The following is a 22,305-nucleotide window of genomic DNA, read 5'->3' on the forward strand; positions in this document are numbered from 1 at the left end:
GCAAAAGGCAGCAACATGTAGGTAAATCCCCTGCAAACAAATGTGGATAGGGAAATTAATTAAAATAAAAATTAAATAAATAAAAATTAACCAAAATCAATTGGAGAGAGGTTCCATAGCAGAGAATCTGGCTTCCCGTCACCCACCACTGGAACAGTCCATTCTCAGATATTTAGGCCTCGGCACCCAGGCAGAGGAGAGAGGTCCCGTAACAGACAATCTGGCTTCATGTCAGCAGAGAATCAGTCTTCATGTCATAGCAGAGAATCAGGCTTCACGTCACCCACCACTGTAAGAGTCCATTTTCATAAATTTAGGCCCAGCACCCAGGCAGAGGAGAGAGGTCCCGTAACAGACAATCTGGCTTCATGTCAGCAGAGAATTAGTCTGCATGTCATAGCAGAGAATCAGGCTTCACGTCAGCCACCACTGCAACAATCCATTGGCATATATTTAGGCCTAGCACACAGGCAGAGGAGAGAGGTCCCGTAACAGACAATCTGGCTTCATGTCAGCAGAGAATCAGTCTTCATATCATAGCAGAGAATCAGGCTTCACGTCAGCCACCAATGCAACAGTCCATTGTCAGATATTTAGGCCCAGCACCCAGGCAGAGGAGAGAGGTCCCGTAACAGACAATCTGGCTTCATGTCAGCAGAGAATCAGTCTGCATGTCATAGCAGAGAATGAGGCTTCACGTCACCCACCACTGCAACAGTCCATTTTCATAAATTTAGGCCCAGCACCCAGGCAGAGGAGAGAGGTCCCGCAACAGAGGATCTGGCTTCATGTCAGCAGAGAATCAGTCTGCATGTCATAGCAGAGAATCAGGCTTCACGTCAGCCACCACTGCAACAGTCCATTGTCATAAATTCAGGCCCAGCACCCAGGCAGAGGAGAGAGGTCCCGTAACAGACAATCTGGCTTCATGTCACCAGAGAATCAGTCTGCATGTCATAGCAGAGAATGAGGCTTCACGTCAGCCACCACTGCAACAATCCATTGGCATATATTTAGGCCTAGCACACAGGCAGAGGAGAGGTTCATTCAACTTTGGGTAGCCTTGCAATATAATGGTAAAATGAAAATAAAAATAGGATTGAATGAGGAAGTGCCCTGGAGTCCAATAATATATGGTTATGGGGAGGTAGTTAATGTCTAATCTGGACAAGGGACGGACAGGTCCTGTGGGATCCATGCCTGGTTCATTTTTATGAACGTCAGCTTGTCCACATTGGCTGTAGACAGGCGGCTGCGTTTGTCTGTAATGACGCCCCCTGCCGTGCTGAATACACGTTCAGACAAAACGCTGGCTGCCGGGCAGGCCAGCACCTCCAAGGCATAAAAGGCTAGCTCTGGCCACGTGGACAATTTAGAGACCCAGAAGTTGAATGGGGCCGAACCATCAGTCAGTACGTGGAGGGGTGTGCACACGTACTGTTCCACCATGTTAGTGAAATGTTGCCTCCTGCTAACACGTTGCGTATCAGGTGGTGGTGCAGTTAGCTGTGGCGTGTTGACAAAAGTTTTCCACATCTCTGCCATGCTAACCCTGCCCTCAGAGGAGCTGGCCGTGACACAGCTGCCTTGGCGACCTCTTGCTCCTCCTCTGCCTTGGCCTTGGGCTTCCACTTGTTCCCCTGTGACATTTGGGAATGCTCTCAGTAGCGCGTCTACCAACGTGCGCTTGTACTCGCGCATCTTCCTATCACGCTCCAGTGCAGGAAGTAAGGTGGGCACATTGTCTTTGTAGCGTGGATCCAGCAGGGTGGCAACCCAGTAGTCCGCACAGGTTAAAATGTGGGCAACTCTGCTGTCGTTGCGCAGGCACTGCAGCATGTAGTCGCTCATGTGTGCCAGGCTGCCCAGGGGTAAGGACAAGCTGTCCTCTGTGGGAGGCGTATCGTCATCGTCCTGCCTTTCCCCCCAGCCACGCACCAGTGATGGACCCGAGCTGCGTTGGGTGCCACCCCGCTGTGACCATGCTTCATCCTCATCCTCCTCCACCTCCTCCTCATCCTCGTCCTCCTCGTCCTCCAGTAGTGGGCCCTGGCTGGCCACATTTGTACCTGGCCTCTGCTGTTGCCAAAAACCTCCCTCTGAGTCACTTCGAAGAGACTGGCCTGAAAGTGCTAAAAATGACCCCTCTTCCTCCTCCTCCTCCTCCTCCTCCTGGGCCACCTCCTCTTCCATCATCGCCCTAAGTGTTTTCTCAAGGAGACATAGAAGTGGTATTGTAACGCTGATAACGGTGTCATCGCCACTGGCCATGTTGGTGGAGTACTCGAAACAGCGCAACAGGGCACACAGGTCTCGCATGGAGGCCCAGTCATTGGTGGTGAAGTGGTGCTGTTCTGTAGTGCGACTGACCCGTGCGTGCTGCAGCTGAAACTCCACTATGGCCTGCTGCTGCTCGCACAGTCTGTCCAGCATGTGCAAGGTGGAGTTCCACCTGGTGGGCACGTCGCATATGAGGCGGTGAGCGGGAAGGCCGAAGTTACGCTGTAGCGCAGACAGGCGAGCAGCGGCAGGATGTGAACGCCGGAAGCGCGAACAGACGGCCCGCACTTTATGCAGCAGCTCTGACATGTCGGGGTAGTTGTGAATGAACTTCTGCACCACCAAATTCAGCACATGCGCCAAGCAAGGGATGTGCGTCAAATTGGCTAGTCCCAGAGCTGCAACGAGATTTCGCCCATTATCACACACCACCAGGCCGGGCTTGAGGCTCACCGGCAGCAACCACTCGTCGGTCTGTTGTTCAATACCCCGCCACAACTCCTGTGCGGTGTGGGGCCTGTCCCCCAAACATATGAGTTTCAGAATGGCCTGCTGACGTTTACCCCGGGCTGTGCTGAAGTTGGTGGTGAAGGTGTGTGGCTGACTGGATGAGCAGGTGGAAGAAGAGGAGGAGGAAGCCGAGAAGGAGGAGGTGGCAACAGGAGGCAAAGAATGTTGCCCTGCGATCCTTGGCGGCGGAAGGACGTGCGCCAAACAGCTCTCCGCCTGGGGCCCAGCTGCCACTACATTTACCCAGTGTGCAGTTAGGGAGATATAGCGTCCCTGGCCGTGCTTACTGGTCCACGTATCTGTGGTTAGGTGGACCTTGCTACAGATGGCGTTGCGCAGTGCACACTTGATTTTATCGGATACTTGGTTGTGCAGGGAAGGCACGGCTCTCTTGGAGAAGTAGTGCCGGCTGGGAACAACATACTGTGGGACAGCAAGCGACATGAGCTGTTTGAAGCTGTCTGTGTCCACCAGCCTAAATGACAGCATTTCATAGGCCAGTAGTTTAGAAATGCTGGCATTCAGGGCCAGGGATCGAGGGTGGCTAGGTGGGAATTTACGCTTTCTATCAAATGTTTGTGAGATGGAGAGCTGAACGCTGGCGTGTGACATGGTTGAGACGCTTGGTGACGGAGGTGGTGGTGGTGGTGTTGGTGGTACATCCCCTGTTTGCTGGGCGGCAGGTGCCAACGTTCCTCCAGAGGCGGAGGAAGAGGCCGAGGCGGCAGCAGCAGAATAGGCCGAGGCGGCAGCAGCAGAAGAGGTAGCAGGGGGAGCCTGAGTGACTTCCTTGGTTTTAAGGTGTTTACTCCACTGCAGTTCATGCTTTGCATGCAGGTGCCTGGTCATGCAGGTTGTGCTCAGGTTCAGAACGTTAATGCCTCGCTTCAGGCTCTGATGGCACAGCGTGCAAACCACTCGGGTCTTGTCGTCAGCACATTGTTTGAAGAAGTGCCATGCCAGGGAACTCCTTGAAGCTGCCTTTGGGGTGCTCGGTCCCAGATGGCGGCGGTCAGTAGCAGGCGGAGTCTCTTGGCGGCGGGTGTTCTGCTTTTGCCCACTGCTCCCTCTTTTGCTACGCTGTTGGCTCGGTCTCACCACTGCCTCTTCCTCCGAACTGTGAAAGTCAGTGGCACGACCTTCATTCCATGTGGGGTCTAGGACCTCATCGTCCCCTGCATCGTCTTCCACCCAGTCTTGATCCCTGACCTCCTGTTCAGTCTGCACACTGCAGAAAGACGCAGCAGTTGGCACCTGTGTTTCGTCATCATCAGAGACATGCTGAGGTGGTATTCCCATGTCCTCATCATCAGGAAACATAAGTGGTTGTGCGTCAGTGCATTCTATGTCTTTCACCGCTGGGGAAGGGCTAGGTGGATGCCCTTGGGAAACCCTGCCAGCGGAGTCTTCAAACAGCATAAGAGACTGCTGCATAACTTGAGGCTGAGACAGTTTCCCTGGTATGCATGGGGGTGATGTGACAGACTGATGGGGTTGGTTTTCAGGCGCCATCTGTGCGCTTTCTGCAGAAGACTGGGTGGGAGATAATGTGAACGTGCTGGATCCACTGTCGGCCACCCAATTGACTAATGCCTGTACCTGCTCAGGCCTTACCATCCTTAGAACGGCATTGGGCCCCACCATATATCGCTGTAAATTCTGGCGGCTACTGGGACCTGAGGTAGTTGGTACACTAGGACGTGTGGATGTGGCAGAACGGCCACGTCCTCTCCCAGCACCAGAGGGTCCACTAACACCACCACGACCATGTCCACGTCCGCGTCCCTTACTAGATGTTTTTCTCATTGTTATGGTTCACCACAACAACAAATATATTATTTGGCCCAATGTATTGTATTCAAATTCAGCGGGATATAAATTTGAGGCCTAGTATTTAGGCGCTGGGTGACCGGTATGGATTTAGTGACAGAATTAGACTTGGAAATGCACAGAAGCGTGTGTGTGAAGTTATTCTGAATGACCCTATGTGCACCTTGAATATTATATACCCTTTTTGGGATAGATTTCAAATAGCTCTGATATAGCAGGAACCACTAAATTATGAAATTGCTAAATTGGGAATTGTATTTCAACCCAGAACGAAAAAATGTGCTTTGACGGACACTAAATAACTTTCCCAGCTACAACAGGACAGCGGTAACGAGAGATTTAGCAGGATATAAATTTGAGGCCTAGTATTTAGGCGCTGGGTGACAGGTATGGGTTTAGTGACAGAATTAGACTTGGAAATACACAGTAGCGGGTGTGTGTGAAGTTATTCTGAATGACCCTATGTGCACCTTCAATATGATCTACCCTTTTAGGGATAGATTTCAAATAGCTCTGATATAGCAGAAACCACTAAATTATGAAATTGCTAAATTGGGAATTGTATTTCAACCCAGAACAAAAAATGTGCTTTGACGGACACTAAATAACTTTCCCAGCTACAACAGGACAGCGGTAACGAGAGATTTAGCAGGATATAAATTTGAGGCCTAGTATTTAGGCGCTGGGTGACAGGTATGGGTTTAGTGACAGAATTAGACTTGAAAATACACAGTAGCGGGTGTGTGTGAAGTTATTCTGAATGACCCAATGTGCACCTTGAATATTATATACCCTTTTAGGGATAGATTTCAAATAGCTCTGATATAGCAGAAACCACTAAATTATGAAATTGCTAAATTGGGAATTGTACTTCAACCCAGAACAAAAAATGTGCTTTGACGGACACTAAATAACTTTCCCAGCTACAACAGGACAGCGGTAACGAGAGATTTAGCAGGATATAAATTTGAGGCCTAGTATTTAGGCGCTGGGTGACAGGTATGGGTTTAGTGACAGAATTAGACTTGAAAATACACAGTAGCGGGTGTGTGTGAAGTTATTCTGAATGACCCAATGTGCACCTTGAATATTATATACCCTTTTAGGGATAGATTTCAAATAGCTCTGATATAGCAGAAACCACTAAATTATGAAATTGCTAAATTGGGAATTGTACTTCAACCCAGAACAAAAAATGTGCTTTGACGGACACTAAATAACTTTCCCAGCTACAACAGGACAGCGGTAACGAGAGATTTAGCAGGATATAAATTTGAGGCCTAGTATTTAGGCGCTGGGTGACAGGTATGGGTTTAGTGACAGAATTAGACTTGGAAATACACAGTAGCGGGTGTGTGTGAAGTTATTCTGAATGACCCAATGTGCACCTTGAATATTATATACCCTTTTAGGGATAGATTTCAAATAGCTCTGATATAGCAGAAACCACTAAATTATGAAATTGCTAAATTGGGAATTGTACTTCAACCCAGAACAAAAAATGTGCTTTGACGGACACTAAATAACTTTCCCAGCTACAACAGGACAGCGGTAACGAGAGATTTAGCGGGATATAAATTTGAGGCCTAGTATTTAGGCGCTGGGTGACAGGTATGGGTTTAGTGACAGAATTAGACTTGGAAATACACAGTAGCGGGTGTGTGTGAAGTTATTCTGAATGACCCTATGTGCACCTTCAATATGATCTACCCTTTTAGGGATAGATTTCAAATAGCTCTGATATAGCAGAAACCACTAAATTATGAAATTGCTAAATTGGGAATTGTATTTCAACCCAGAACAAAAAATGTGCTTTGACGGACACTAAATAACTTTCCCAGCTACAACAGGACAGCGGTAACGAGAGATTTAGCAGGATATAAATTTGAGGCCTAGTATTTAGGCGCTGGGTGACAGGTATGGGTTTAGTGACAGAATTAGACTTGAAAATACACAGTAGCGGGTGTGTGTGAAGTTATTCTGAATGACCCAATGTGCACCTTGAATATTATATACCCTTTTAGGGATAGATTTCAAATAGCTCTGATATAGCAGAAACCACTAAATTATGAAATTGCTAAATTGGGAATTGTACTTCAACCCAGAACAAAAAATGTGCTTTGACGGACACTAAATAACTTTCCCAGCTACAACAGGACAGCGGTAACGAGAGATTTAGCAGGATATAAATTTGAGGCCTAGTATTTAGGCGCTGGGTGACAGGTATGGGTTTAGTGACAGAATTAGACTTGAAAATACACAGTAGCGGGTGTGTGTGAAGTTATTCTGAATGACCCAATGTGCACCTTGAATATTATATACCCTTTTAGGGATAGATTTCAAATAGCTCTGATATAGCAGAAACCACTAAATTATGAAATTGCTAAATTGGGAATTGTACTTCAACCCAGAACAAAAAATGTGCTTTGACGGACACTAAATAACTTTCCCAGCTACAACAGGACAGCGGTAACGAGAGATTTAGCAGGATATAAATTTGAGGCCTAGTATTTAGGCGCTGGGTGACAGGTATGGGTTTAGTGACAGAATTAGACTTGAAAATACACAGTAGCGGGTGTGTGTGAAGTTATTCTGAATGACCCAATGTGCACCTTGAATATTATATACCCTTTTAGGGATAGATTTCAAATAGCTCTGATATAGCAGAAACCACTAAATTATGAAATTGCTAAATTGGGAATTGTACTTCAACCCAGAACAAAAAATGTGCTTTGACGGACACTAAATAACTTTCCCAGCTACAACAGGACAGCGGTAACGAGAGATTTAGCGGGATATAAATTTGAGGCCTAGTATTTAGGCGCTGGGTGACCGGTATGGATTTAGTGACAGAATTAGACTGGGATATGGCCAAAAAATAACCACACTATTGCTGGTTAAATGCACTTGGTGACGGGCGCAGCTTGCCCCTGATGTAGTATATGGCCAAAAAATGAACAGACTATTGCTGGTTAAATGCACTTGGTGTCACAGCTTGACCAACCACACTACTGAGGGTTAAATGCACTTGGTGACGGGCGCAGCTTGCCCCTGATGTAGTATATGGCCAAAAAATAAACAGACTATTGCTGGTTAAATGCACTTGGTGTGACAGCTTCACCCTGATGTAGGCTTTAGCCAGAAAACAACCACACCATTGAGGGTTAAATGCACTTGGTGACAGGCGCAGCTTGCCCCTGATTTTGTATATGGCCAAAAAATGAACAGACTATTGCTGGTTAAATGCACTTGGTGTGACAGCTTCACCCTGATGTAGGCTTTAGCCAAAAAACAACCACACCATTGAGGGTTAAATGCACTTGGTGACAGGCGCAGCTTGCCCCTGATTTTGTATATGGCCAAAAAATGAACAGACTATTGCTGGTTAAATGCACTTGGTGTGACAGCTTCACCCTGATGTAGGCTTTAGCCAAAAAACAACCACACCATTGAGGGTTAAATGCACTTGGTGACAGGCGCAGCTTGCCCCTGATTTTGTATATGGCCAAAAAATGAACAGACTATTGCTGGTTAAATGCACTTGGTGTGACAGCTTCACCCTGATGTAGGCTTTAGCCAAAAAACAACCACACCATTGAGGGTTAAATGCACTTGGTGACAGGCGCAGCTTGCCCCTGATTTTGTATATGGCCAAAAAATGAACAGACTATTGCTGGTTAAATGCACTTGGTGTGACAGCTTCACCCTGATGTAGGCTTTAGCCAAAAAACAACCACACCATTGAGGGTTAAATGCACTTGGTGACAGGCGCAGCTTGCCCCTGATTTTGTATATGGCCAAAAAATGAACAGACTATTGCTGGTTAAATGCACTTGGTGTGACAGCTTCACCCTGATGTAGGCTTTAGCCAAAAAACAACCACACCATTGAGGGTTAAATGCACTTGGTCGCAGCTTGTGCTGGCGCACCACAAGACACAAAATGGCCGCCGATCACCCCAGAAAAATGTGACTGACAAACGGTCTGGGCAGCCTAAAAACAGTGAGCAATTGAGGATCAGCAGCTCAATGATCCACAGCTGCAGATCGATCAGTTAATCAAGTCCTTTGGAGGAGTTAATCTGCCTAATCTCGCCCTACTGTCGCAGCCGCAACCTCTCCCTACGCTAATCAGAGCAGAGTGACGGGCGGCGCTATGTGACTCCAGCTTAAATAGAGGCTGGGTCACATGGTGCTCTGGCCAATCACAGCCATGCCAATAGTAGGCATGGCTGTGATGGCCTCTTGGGGCAAGTAGTATGACGCTTGTTGATTGGCTGCTTTGCAGCCTTTCAAAAAGCGCCAAGAAAGCGTCACAAAAGCGCCAAGAAAGCGACGAACACCGAACCCGAACCCGGACTTTTACGAAAATGTCCGGGTTCGGGTCCGTGTCACGGACACCCCAAAATTCGGTACGAACCCGAACTATACAGTTCGAGTTCGCTCATCCCTATATATTACGTGACTCTTGTAATGAAAGTATTGAGTAGCTGATATACAGTCAGTCCATAAATATTGGGACATCAACACAATTGTATCATTTTGGGCTCTATACACCACAATGGATTTGAAATGAAACAAACAAGATGTGCTTTAACTGCAGACTGCCAGCTTTAATTTGAGGGTATTTACATCCAAATTAGGTGAACGGTGTAGGAATTACAATAGTTTGAATATGTGCCTCCCACTTGTTAAGGGACCAAAAGTAATGGGACAATTGGCTTCTCAGCTGTTCCATGGCCAGGTGTGTGTTATTCCCTCATTATCCCAATTACAATGAGCAGATAAAAGGTCCAGAGTTCATTTCAAGTGTGCTATTTGCATTTGGAATCTGTTGCTGTCAACTCTCAAGATGAGATCCAAAGAGCTGACACTATCAGTGAAGCAAGCCATCATTAGGCTGAAAAAAACCAAAACAAACCCATCAGAGAGATAGCAAAAACATTAGGCGTGGCCAAAACAACTGTTTGGAACATTCTTGTGTGAAAGACCTTGTTGGTCTGGCATATGGTATGCATTGGTGCCATTCCCTGTTGTGCCAATTGCCACTGAGTACTGGAGATATCCAATATTGTGAAATGATGGGATAGCTCATGATTTTAGTTGATGTAAATCAGTGCAAACTTTATTCAGAGCTCCAACATCACCAAACACACCACACAGTGTCCTGACAGTCCTTTATCAAGCTGGTGTGATACATTCCCATAGTAAAGATCATGTAAACCAATTGGTCCTCTATTTTTTTTATGGGGATTTCCACTAGATTTTAGAGAATGATAGTCAAGTTTCATTAGCTATATGGCAATTGTGAAGTCAAACATCAGTTCGCCCCAAAAGTGTAAAACTTAATAAATCATATTATGGACCTCCTATTGTATGAAGAGTCATCTTCATTCTGTCACAAAACAGATTCTCCATCAGTATTCTTTCCCAAAAAGTTAAACGTTTTCTGAGTGCTGTAACTTTTAGTTCTTAGATCAGGGAGTCTTGACACCAAGGCCTTAAGCAATCAAATCTTCTAACAATTTACTATTATATGTCAAATACACTGACCAAAAATATAAATGCAACACTTTCGGTTTTGCTCCCATTTTGCATGAGCTGAATTCAAAGATCTGAAACATTTTCTACATACACGAAAGACCCATTATTCTCAAATATTGTTCACAAATCTGTCTAAATCTGTGTTTGCAGAGATAATCCATCCCACCTCACAGGTGTGGCATATCAAGGTGCTGATTAGACAGCATAAATATTGCACAGGTGTGCCATAGACTGCCCACAATAAAAGTCCACTCGGAAATTTGCACAGTTTTGCCTTACTAAAAGGAGGGGGGGAGGGGGGTCAGAAAACCAGTCAGTATCCAGTATGGTTACCATTTGCCTCACACAGTGCAACACATCTCTGTCGCATAGAGTTGCTCAGATTGTTGATTGTGGCCTGTGGTATGTTAGTCCTCTCCTCTTTAATAGCTGTGTGAAGTTGCAGAATATTGGCAGGAACTGTAACACGCTGTCGTATTCGCTGATCCAGAGCATCTCAAACATGCTCAATGGGTGACATGTCCGGTGAGTATGCTGGCCATGCAAGAACTGGGATGTTTTCAGCTTCCAGGATTTGTGTTCAGATCTTTGCAATATGGGGCCGTGCATTATCATGCTGCAATGGTGATGGTCATGGATGAATTGCACAACAATGGGTATCAGGATCTCGTCACATTATCTCTGTGCATTCAAAATGCCATCAATAAAATGCACCTATGTTTGTTGTCCATAACATACGCCTGCCCATACCATAACCCCACCGCCACCATGGGCCACTCGATCCACAACGTTGACGTCAGCAAACCGCTCACCAACACAACGCCACACATGCTGTCTGCCATCTGCCCTGAACAGTGAAAATCGGGACTCGTCCGGTTACATGTGGTCTGCGGTTGTGAGGCTGGTGGATGTACTGCCAAATTCTCAGAAATGTCTTTGGATACGGCTTATGGTAGAGAAATAAATATTCATTGCACGGGCAACAGCTCTGGTAGACATTCCTGCAGTCAGCATGCCAATTACCCGCTCCCTCAAACGCTGCGGCATCTGTGGCATTGTGCTGTGTGATCAAACTGCACATTTCAGAGTGGGCTTTTATTGTAGGCAGTCTAAGGCACACCTGTGCAATATTCATGCTGTCTAATCAGCACCTTGATATGCCACACCTGTGAGGTGAGATGGATTTTCTCAGCAAAGGAGAAGTGCTCACTAACACAGATTTAGACAGATTTGTAAACAATATTTGAGAGTTTCAGATGTTTAAGTTCCGCTCATGCAAAATGGGAGCAAAACCGAAAGTGTTGCGTTTATATTTTTGGACAGTGTAGTAGCATCTTCAATTGTACAGACTGCTGTTTTTCTACACTGTATTTGCTCCAGGATCACTTTATTTATCAATGTATTAAATCATTTAAATGTGTTCAACAATTATTCTAAAAAATGTCTCCCTTTGCCTTGCCACAGAATACAAAAATGCTCAGATGTCAATCACCTTGATGCACAAACTTTGGCGAAAGCATTCGCTCCTTGCCTCTTTCAAACCAATGGACAGCTTGAAGCAGAAGTCTGCGTTGTAGAGCAGCTGATCTGTCGGTTTGCTGAGATTTTTGAGGTAGGATATGGCATGCTTGTAAGTTTTTAATGCTGTGGAAAGTGTGGACTAGTGTTACTTTTGTCTTATTTTTTAATAGATAAGCCAGGAACAGCTGCATCAAATGGATATTGAAAACCGTTTTATCACCAAATGGAATGACACCCAGGTGATATGCATGATCTTATTTTCCCTTACAATGTGCCATGAGACATTGTTATTTTGTGAATAGTGAATATTTTTTTCAATTAGTATCGTCTTTAACTTTTTCAAAATTGGGGATTTAACCAGAAGAGCACATTTACTATCTGCTGCTGTGAATTAAATCTGATAACATAAGACTGACTGAATGAGTTACATGGACTTAAATTTACCAGTCTTACTCGTATCTCTGCATAAGTAAGAACCGGTGCTGAACATGTAACTTGAGCTAAGCCTCTGTTAACAGCAGAATTTGGGGGTCATGTCGGGACTTTTGGCAAGTTTTGCAGTATCTCTAAAGTATAATGTAGTATGCATGGCCAGTAGGGTAACTAGAACTGACTGGGCCCACACTAAATTTTTTTGAAAAAATCCCACTCTCGGTCCCCTTAATGCACACCTTAGAGCAAAAAAATACATACTTACCTTTCTTCTCCTATGGGCACCACTGCTCTTTGTGCAGAACTGTGTTTAGGCACACACCAGGCCATAGTGTGCTCCTATGCACACTACGCCTCGTCCTGAAGCTATGTGCTGTGCAGCGCAGGCGCCTGGAGAAGAAGACCAGGTGAGCAATACCAGTGCCAGTGAGATGTACCATACTCACTGTACCCTGAGCCATGAAAATAAATCAATTTGTCAACCTCCTGGGCCCCTTCCTGACTTTGGGCCCTGTAGCAGCTGCTTTTATGGTAGCTATGCCCCTGTGCAGTGCTATTCTTCTCACCAAAACTTTCTGAACCCTGATAAAACCCTGCCCCACTAAAAACAAAAGGATCTATCTGTAAATTCCAGCTCCATGACTTCCATTGTAAACAGAAGCTATGATGCTAGTGTGAACAGAGTCTAACACTGCCATATACTTAAGAAAAGGGACCTTGGAAAGCCCATTTTAATTCCTATTCATTGCATGTTCTTGTCGTATACATAGCAACATGTCGAAGGTGTAAAGTGAATATCCATTGACATTCTCATTATTACTTTGATGGAAAAGCCAGTACAAGCCATAATTCTCCATGTGAATTGTCACCTGAAGTCTAATGTTAATGCTATCTCATGTAGATTTCTGATTAATAAAAAAAAAAATATTGGGCAAAATAAGCAAGTGCAGCAGGCAAATGGGCGACAACTACGCCAATGCATATTGGTTTGCACTCTACTGAGCTCATTGCATGGGTGCTTTCTGCGTACTGCCTGTCACTTGCAGGCGGCTGTACAGAGCTTAGGCCTCATGCACACGACCATGTCCGTTTTATGCTCCACAAATTGTGGATCCGCAAAACACGGATCACGGCTGTGTGCATTCTGCATTTTACAGAACAGATCATCCAGTCAATAGAGCAGTCCTATCCTTGTTCTTGATACAGACAAGAATAGTACATGTTCTATTTTTTTGTAGGGCCACGGAACGGACAAACGGATGCGGACTGCACTTTTGCTGTCCGCATCTTTTGCGGCACCATTGAAGTGAACGGATCCGCATTTGACCCATAAAAAAGCAGCTTGGATGCTGACCCAAACCACGATCGTGTGCAAAAGGCCTTTGTCTGCAGCCTCTTCTGTGTCTATTAGGCTAGGGCTACACGGTGACACTGGTCGCGCAATAGCTGTTGCGGACAGGATTGCAGAGTAGTGGTAATCACATAGAAAGTAATGGGATTGAGTTGCAAAATATCTAACCCTGACATCTTTTCTACTACTTGAGCTGCGGTCTCATTCATTTCTATAGTATCACCACTACTCTGCGATCCTGGCTGCGATAGCTGTCGAGCAACGAGGGTCAACATTAGGGATGAGCGAATTGACTTCAGATGAAACATCCTAAATCGATTTGCATAAAACTTTGTTCCAATACTGTATGGAGCAGGAGCTCCGTATAGTATAAGAATGTATTGGCTCCTATGAGCCGAAGTTATTGCATAGCAAAGTCTTGCGAGACTTTGGGTAATAACTTCATAAATTAATTTGTACTGTAAAAAAACATTTCCCGAACTCAGGTTTGGTTCCACTTGGAAGTTTTATTCAAATCGACTTCGGATGTTTCATCCGAAGTCGACTTGCTCATCCCTAATCACCATATAGCCCTAGCCTTACCGTGCTTCAGTTCTGTTTCTATGACTCTCAATCGTTTTGCTTACATTTTAGATTTTTATATAGAATTAAAGCTTCTTATAGATGTGATCTGACATCAGCTCCCTATGTTATGCCTGGACTAGGAAACGTGCAGTTACCAGAGAGGTTGCTGATAGGGATTATTGTAATCTAGAATGCAAGCTAGTAGCATGGGGGAAATTAAGTAGCACTGATATGAGGTCGTTTTTTTTAGGTATGTCTGGAAGTGAAATCATGTTTCTGCTACATTTTAGAACCTGTTGTACAATGCACTCTTTTGTATCTAGTAGGGAAGACATCAGTTCCAGAGAATAGAAAGAGACTCAGTATTGGACATTGTAATATGTTGGTAATGGAGCCAGTTAGCATAAAATGTGTCATGGCAACTGATAACAAGACAGGCATTATATAACTAGTATAGCAGATTGTGTTGACATTGTGCTTTGAAAGCTGTAGAACAACTCATTTTGATGAAATGTTGCACTGGCACATGGCTAAGAGTGTTATATTGTGGTATGATTAGAACATCTTTTGGTAGGTACATCAATGGGATTAGTTATAAAGTAATCTAATAACAAAAACAAAAACCCACAAGTATGTCAAAGCTCAATTTATAATTCTTTACTGTTAAATCACAGGAGGGAAAACACCTTATGGCGGGTTCACATGAGTGTTGCAAATTCCGTTATTGTTTTCTGTTGTAATGGAAAATAACGGAATTTGTAAGACTGAATTCAAAACAGAAACCTTTAGAGGCATTCCGTTTTGATCCATCATAATAGAGGTCTATGGGCAAGCATAATGGAGTCCTGTGGACAAGATCTTGTTTTCTGTCCTGGATAACTGTAACCAGACGGATCGGTTATGCTTGCCCATAGACCTCTATTCTGACGGATCAAAACGCAATGCCTCTAAGGCCTCTTTCACACTACCGTTTTTTTTGTTCCCGTTTTGCGGGCCTTTTTTTGCGTTCCGTATACGGTCCGTATACGGAACCATTCATTTCAATGGTTCCGCAACAAAAACGGAATGTACTTTGTATGCATTCCGTTTCCATATTTTTGTTTTTCCGTTCCGTTGAAAGATAGAACATGTCCTATTATTGCCCGCAAATCACGTTCCGTGGCTCCATTCAAGTCAATGGGTCCGCCAAAAAAACTGAACACATACGGAAATACATCCGTATGTCTTCCGTATCCATTCAATTTTTGCGGAACCATCTATTGAAAATGTTATGCCTAGCTCAATTTTTTCTATGTAATTACTGTATACTGTATATGCCATACGGAAAAGCGGAATGGAAACGGAAACACAACGAAAAAAAATAATAATGGAACAATGGATCTGTGAAAAATGGACCACAAAACACTGAAATAGCCATACGGTAGTGTTAAAGAGGCCTAAAGGTTTCTGTTTTGAATTCCGTATCACAAATTCCATTATTTTCCATTATAAACAAGTTATAATGCAAAACAATTACGGAATTCATAACACTGATGTGAACCCGCCCTTAGGAGTTAATTTGCCATATTTAACATGTTTTCTAGAATCCAGATATCATAGTCATATGTCATATATATACATATAGATTGAAGAAAAAATCCAGCTGGAGCACCATCCAGGACATGGGTGCAGTGTCCAACATAGGGTAACGGCAATACCCAGTAGTATAAAAGGCGAAAAAGTAGGACTGCACTCCTGAGTTGTAGTGAAATCAATAAAACTTTTATTCACCCATACTATGGCAAACTTGCAATGTTTCGGCTCACAAGAACCTTCCTCAAGCTTGAGCAAGGCTCTTGTGAGCCGAAACGTCACAAGTTTGACATAGTATGGGTGAATAAAAGTTTTATTGATTTCAGTACAACTCAGGAGTGCAGTCCTACTTTTTCGCCATACATATATATATATATATACTTTTTTTTTTTTCTTTCAAAAAGGGCATCCACCACATTTGTGGTAGATACTGTAGCTCCATAGTCTAAAAGCTCTTACAGTAATTCATCTCTACCTGTGGATTATGTAGACACCTTCTTTTCTCTAGGCTTGTTATAGTTCTAGTCCTGACTATAAATAAACCATTAGAGAGATATCTGTTTATATATTTGTACATTGTACAGATATTGGAAATTGTGTTTTTTTTTTTTAAAGATAGCCCCTACATCGCTAAAATACAAAATATTCTGTAACACATTGCTATGTATTTTCTATTTTTTTTTCCTTATTCCATCACAAGTTTGTATCATATGCCAATGCATAGATTACTCCAAAACATTTCACACAAAAAAGAAGCCACACACAGCACTCCAGATAGTGATCAGAAAAATAGCCAGTGACCTATTCACTCAATTATCAATATCATTTCAGTTTCCACCATGAAACCATTCTCAAGCCTTTAAAATGAGAGTAAGTATGGATCCATAGAGGGACTGAAATGTTTGCGTTTGTTGTGTAAATACTTGTAAAGGTTTTGGTCCAACCTTTTCCACGCTTGTACCTGACTTCATCAAGGCTTTTGTCTGTGCTGCAACATGGTGATGGTCACCGGCAAACAGAATTTTCCCGCTCAGTTGTTCGTTTACATGACAGTGACAGCCGTCTCATGCCCGTTTTCAGAACCATTGCAGTCTATGGGTCTGTGCACATGGCTGTTTTGTAAATCACCTGTGAATAGCCATAAAAAAAACTAGACCTGTCCTATTTTGTTCATTTTCACAGACAGATACTCCCTATACGAAGCAAGGAGGCTTTTTTTAATTTTGTTTTTTCAGAAAACCACCTATGAAAAAACACCCATAAAAAAGGAACTTTTTTGTCGTTCTTAATGGCCATTTATTTAACAGTCATATACAGTAGGTCAATACATACTGCGCAAATTAAGGACTAGAGGACTAGAATATTTTCAAAGTAAAGTATGAAATAACTGTGTCCTTTTTACATTTCAGATTCAGCTTCCACAGTCCGGAGACTTGCTGCTGGAAGTATTTTTAGAAAGAAAGGATCCTGACATGTCTGTTATTATAAGGGTAATGATTTCTCTGGTTTATTTTTATCCATATAAATAGGCTACAGTATTTCTCAAGGGAAATACATTTGGATCAATAATATGGATGTGTTTTGTTTCATACTTTGGAATAAAAGTGGCAAGTCATGTTATGCTTAATGGAAGTCCTATGCAAAAGGTTCCCGACACAGGCTTTAAAGGGGTTTTCTGATCTTAGACATTTATGGCATATCCACAGGATATGACCTCATGCACACGACCGTTGTGTGCATCCGTGGCCATTGTGCCGTTCTTCCGTTTTTTTTCGCGGACCCATTGACTTTCAATGGGTCCGTGGAAAAATCGGAAAATGCACCGTTTTGCAGCCGAGACCGTGATCCATGTATCCTGTCCGTCAAAAAAATATGACCTCTCCTATTTTTCTGACGGACAACGGTTCACGGACCCATTCAAGTCAATGGGTCCGTGAAAGAACACGGATGAACACAAGATTGGCATCCGTGTCCGTGATCCGTGGCCGTAGGTTACTTTCATACAGATGGATCCGAAGATGAAAACTTCGTGAAAACTCAGATTCGACAGTATATTGTAACACAGAGGCATTCCCATAGTGATGGGGACGTTTCTAGTTAGAATATACAACGAACTATGTACATGACTGCCCCCTGCTGCCTGGCAGCACCCGATCTCTTACAGGGGGCTGTGAGCCGTACAATTAACTCCTCAGGTGCTGCACCTGAAGGGGTTAATTGTGCGTATCATAGCCCCCTGTAAAAGATCTGGGGCTGCCAGGCAGCAGGGGGCAGACCCCCCTCCCTCCCCAGTTTAAATTTCATTGGTGGCCAGTGCGGCCCCCCCTCCCTCCCTCTATTGTAATAATAACATTGGCGGCACAGTGTGCGCCCCCCCCGGCCCCCCCTCCCTCCCTCTATTGCATTATTAACATTGGTGGCAGTGTGCGGCGTTCCGATCGGAGTCCCAGTTTAATCGCTGGGGCTCCGATCGGTAACCATGGCTACTGCAGTCCTGGTTGCCATGGTTACTTAGCAATAGTAGAAGCATCATACTTACCTGCTGGCTGCTGCGATGTCTGTGTCCGGCCGGGAGCTCCTCCTACTGGTAAGTGACAGGTCTGTGCGGCACATTGCTGTCACTTACCAGTAGGAGGAGCTCCCGGCCGGACACAGACATCGCAGCAGCCAGCAGGTAAGTATGATGCTTCTACTAATGCCACCAATGTTAATAATGCAGAAGAGGGAGGGAGGGGGGGCCGGGGGAGGCCGCACACTGCCACCAATGTTATTAATGCAATAGAGGGAGGGAGGAAGGGGGGGCCGGGGGGAGGCCGCACACTGCCACCAATGTTATTAATGCAATAGAGGGAGGGAGGGGGGCCGGGGGAGGCCGCACACTGGCCACCAATGATATTCAAACTGGGGAGGAGGGGTCTGCTCCCTGCTTCCTGGCAGCACCTGATCTTTTACAGGGGGCTATGATACGCACAATTAACCCCTTCAGGTGCGGCACCTGAGGGGTTAATTGTGCTGATCACAGCCCCATGTAAGAGATCGGGTGCTGCCAGGCAGCAGGTAGCAGTCATGCACACAGTTTGTAGTATATTCTAACTAGAAGCGTCCCCATCACCATGGGAACGCCTCTGTTAGAATATACTGTCGGATATGAGTTTTCACGATGTAACTCATATCCGACAATATTTTCTAACATAGAGGCGATGGGGACGCTTCAAGTTAAAATATACCATCGGATTGGAGAAAACTCCGATCTGATGGTATAAAAGGGACTCCAGACTTTACAATGAAAGTCAATGGGGACGGATCCGTTTGCAATTGCACCATATTGTGTCAACGTCAAACGGATTCGTCCCTATTGACTTGCATTGTATTTCAGGACGGATCCGTTTGGCTCCGCACGGCCAGGCGGACACCAAAATGACTTTTTATTATGTCCGTGGATCCTCCAAAAATCAAGGAAGACCCACGGACGAAAAAACGGTCACGGATCACAGACCAACGGAACCCCGTTTTGCAGACAGTGAAAAAAAATGTTGTGTGCGTGAGGCCTATGTCTGATAGATGTGGGTCTCATACACATGCAGGACGGCACATACAAACACAAAGAGAACATACAAACTTCATGCATGTCCATGGTCAAGTTTCAACACAGGATTTCTGTGAGCAACATAAGATTTTTAGCGATACAGTAGAAACATTTACAGGGAATCTATTCACTGTTAAACCAGGCACATTGCCTTTTGGGGCAAACAAAATGTAATTATATGATATCTTTAATTTTGAGATCTGTTTATTCATTCTGGAGAAAAACAATAGTATTAATCCATATGCAAATTATAGTTAAGTTCACAAAGGGCAGGTCCAAGCCATTGTGTGCACCCTTGCTCCTCCTGATTCCTCTGCCAGCCCTCTGCTTCTTGACTGCCAGGCAAGATGACTATGCAGGAACCTGGTCCTGTCAGTCAAGGAAAGGAGAGGAGAGGAAAGGTAGCCCTACAAGACACAGAGAGAGATTTATTGTCTCCCTGAGCCAGAAAACTGGTTGAAAATAGTTACAAAACAAGGCAAATTTTGACGTCTCTGCACTGCCCTCCCCACATTCTAAAAAGGGGAAGTGGCAAGGTTAGGGAGTGGGCAGAGCCAGCATGTTTGCCACATTTATCTTCATGTGCACATATATTTATTTTATTTGATTAAGATATATATATATATATATATATATATATATATATGTGTGAATACAATTAAAACAAAGGCTTACATAATCAACTGAGGATGACAGTGACATTATTTATCAAGGGAAGACATATATATCAGAGGACAAATATCATCCATAAATTAAAGCATTAAAGGTAGGAACTCAAATGGTCACAAAAAGAGATAACATAAGTAGGCTGCCAGTGGTCAGATGACAATCTGCATATATCAACGCCAAAAAGTATGCAAACATATGTAGCGGTCTCTCTTAGTATAAAACATAAAGAGAAGGTGAAGGGAAAAATTAAAGCAATAAGTAGAGTTGAGCGAACACCTGGATGTTCGGGTTCGAGAGGTTCGGCCGAACTTCCCGGAAATGTTCGGGTTTGGGATCCGAACCCGACCCGAACCCCATTGAAGTCAATGGGGACCCAAACTTTTCGGCGCTAAAAAGGCTGTAAAACAGCCCAGGAAAGGGCAAGATGGCTGCAAAAGGCAGCAAAATGTAGTTAAATCCCCTGTAAACAAATGTGGATAGGGAAATGAATAAAAATAAAAATAAAATAAATAAAAATTAACCAATATCAATTGGAGAGAGGTCCCATAGTAGAGAATCAGGCTTCATGTCATAGCAGAGAATCATGCTTCATGTCACCCAACACTGGAACAGACCACTGTCAGATATTTTTAGGCCCCGGCACCGAGACAGAGGAGAGAGGTCCCATAGCAGAGATTCAGGCTTCATGTCATAGCAGAGAATCAGGCTTCACGTCACCCAAAACTGGAACAGTCCATTGTCAGATATTTAGGCCCCGGCACCCAGACAGAGTAGAGAGGTCCCATAGCAGAGATTCAGGCTTCATGTCAGCAGAGAATCAGGCTTCATGTCATAGCAGAGAATCAGGCTTCACGTCAGCCAAAACTGGAACAGTGCATTGTCAGATATTTAGGCCCCGGCACCCAGACAGAGGAGAGAGGTCCCATAGCAGAGATCCAGGCTTCATGTCAGCAGAGAATCAGGCTTCATGTCATAGCAGAGAATCAGGCTTTACGTCATCCAAAACTGGAACAGTCCATTGTCAGATATTTAGGCCCCGGCACCCAAACAGAGGAGAGAGGTCCCATAGCAGAGATTCAGGCTTCATGTCAGCAGAGATTCAGGCTTCATGTCATAGCAGAGAATCAGGCTTCACGTCAGCCAAAACTGGAACAGTGCATTGTCAGATATTTAGGCCCCGGCACCAAGACAGAGGAGAGAGGTCCCATAGCAGAGAATCAGGCTTCATGTCATAGCAGAGAATCAGGCTTCACGTCACCCACCACTGGAACAGGCCATTGTCAGATATTTTGGCCCTGGCACCAAGACAGAGGAGAGAGGTCCCATAGCAGAGAATCAGGCTTCATGTCATAGCAAAGAATCAGGCTTCATGTCATAGCAGAGAATCAGGCTTCACGTCACCCACCACTGGAACAGGCCATTGTCAGATATTTAGGCCCCGGCACCCAGACAGAGGAGAGAGGTCCCATAGCAGAGATTCAGGCTTCATGTCAGCAGAGAATCAGGTTTCATGTCAGCAGAGAATCAGGCATCATGTCATAGCAGAGAATCATGCTTCATGTCACCCAACACTGGAACAGGCCACTGTCAGATATTTTTAGGCCCCGGAACCCAGACAGAGGAGAGGTTCATTCAACTTTGGGTTGCCCAGCAATATAATGGTAAAATGAAAATAAAAATAGGATTGAATGATAAAGTGCCCTGGAGTACAATAATATATGGTTAAGGGGAGGTTTAATGTCTAATCTGCACAAGGGATGGACAGGTCCTGTAGGATCCATGCCTGGTTCATTTTTATGAACATCAGCTTGTCCACATTGGCTGTAGACAGGCGGCTGCGTTTGTCTGTAATGACGCCCCCTGCCGTGCTGAATACACGTTCAGACAAAACGCTGGCCGCCGGGCAGGCCAGCACCTCCAAGGCATAAAAGGCTAGCTCTGGCCACGTGGACAATTTAGAGACCCAGAAGTTGAATGGGGCCGAACGATCAGTCAGTACGTGGAGGGGTGTGCACACGTACTGTTCCACCATGTTAGTGAAATGTTGCCTCCTGCTAACACGTTCCGTATCAGGTGGTGGTGCAGTTAGCTGTGGCGTGTTGACAAAACTTTTCCACATCTCTGCCATGCTAACCCTGCCCTCAGAGGAGCTGGCCGTGACACAGCTGCGTTGGCGACCTCTTGCTCCTCCTCTGCCTTCTCCTTGGGCTTCCACTTGTTCCCCTGTGACATTTGGGAATGCTCTCAGTAGCGCGTCTACCAACGTGCGCTTGTACTCGCGCATCTTCCTATCACGCTCCAGTGCAGGAAGTAAGGTGGGCACATTGTCTTTGTACCGTGGATCCAGCAGGGTGGCAACCCAGTAGTCCGCACACGTTAAAATGTGGGCAACTCTGCTGTCGTTGCGCAGGCACTGCAGCATGTAGTCGCTCATGTGTGCCAGGCTG

The 22,305-nt window shown here is 44.8% G+C and overlaps 1 protein-coding gene across 1 annotated transcript in view; it reads left to right on the plus strand.

Annotated features, from left to right (window-relative positions):
- ARAP2 (ArfGAP with RhoGAP domain, ankyrin repeat and PH domain 2) overlaps positions 1-22,305 on the plus strand; it is a 449,134-nt gene that overhangs the window by 392,443 nt on the left and 34,386 nt on the right. The window contains 3 exon segments of the mRNA XM_044276099.1: positions 11,628-11,775; positions 11,855-11,923; positions 17,013-17,093. Of these exon segments, the coding sequence (XP_044132034.1) occupies positions 11,628-11,775; positions 11,855-11,923; positions 17,013-17,093 (298 nt within the window).

This window comes from Bufo gargarizans, chromosome 1 (assembly GCF_014858855.1).
Source record: "Bufo gargarizans isolate SCDJY-AF-19 chromosome 1, ASM1485885v1, whole genome shotgun sequence".
NCBI classification, from domain to species: Eukaryota; Metazoa; Chordata; class Amphibia; order Anura; family Bufonidae; genus Bufo; species Bufo gargarizans.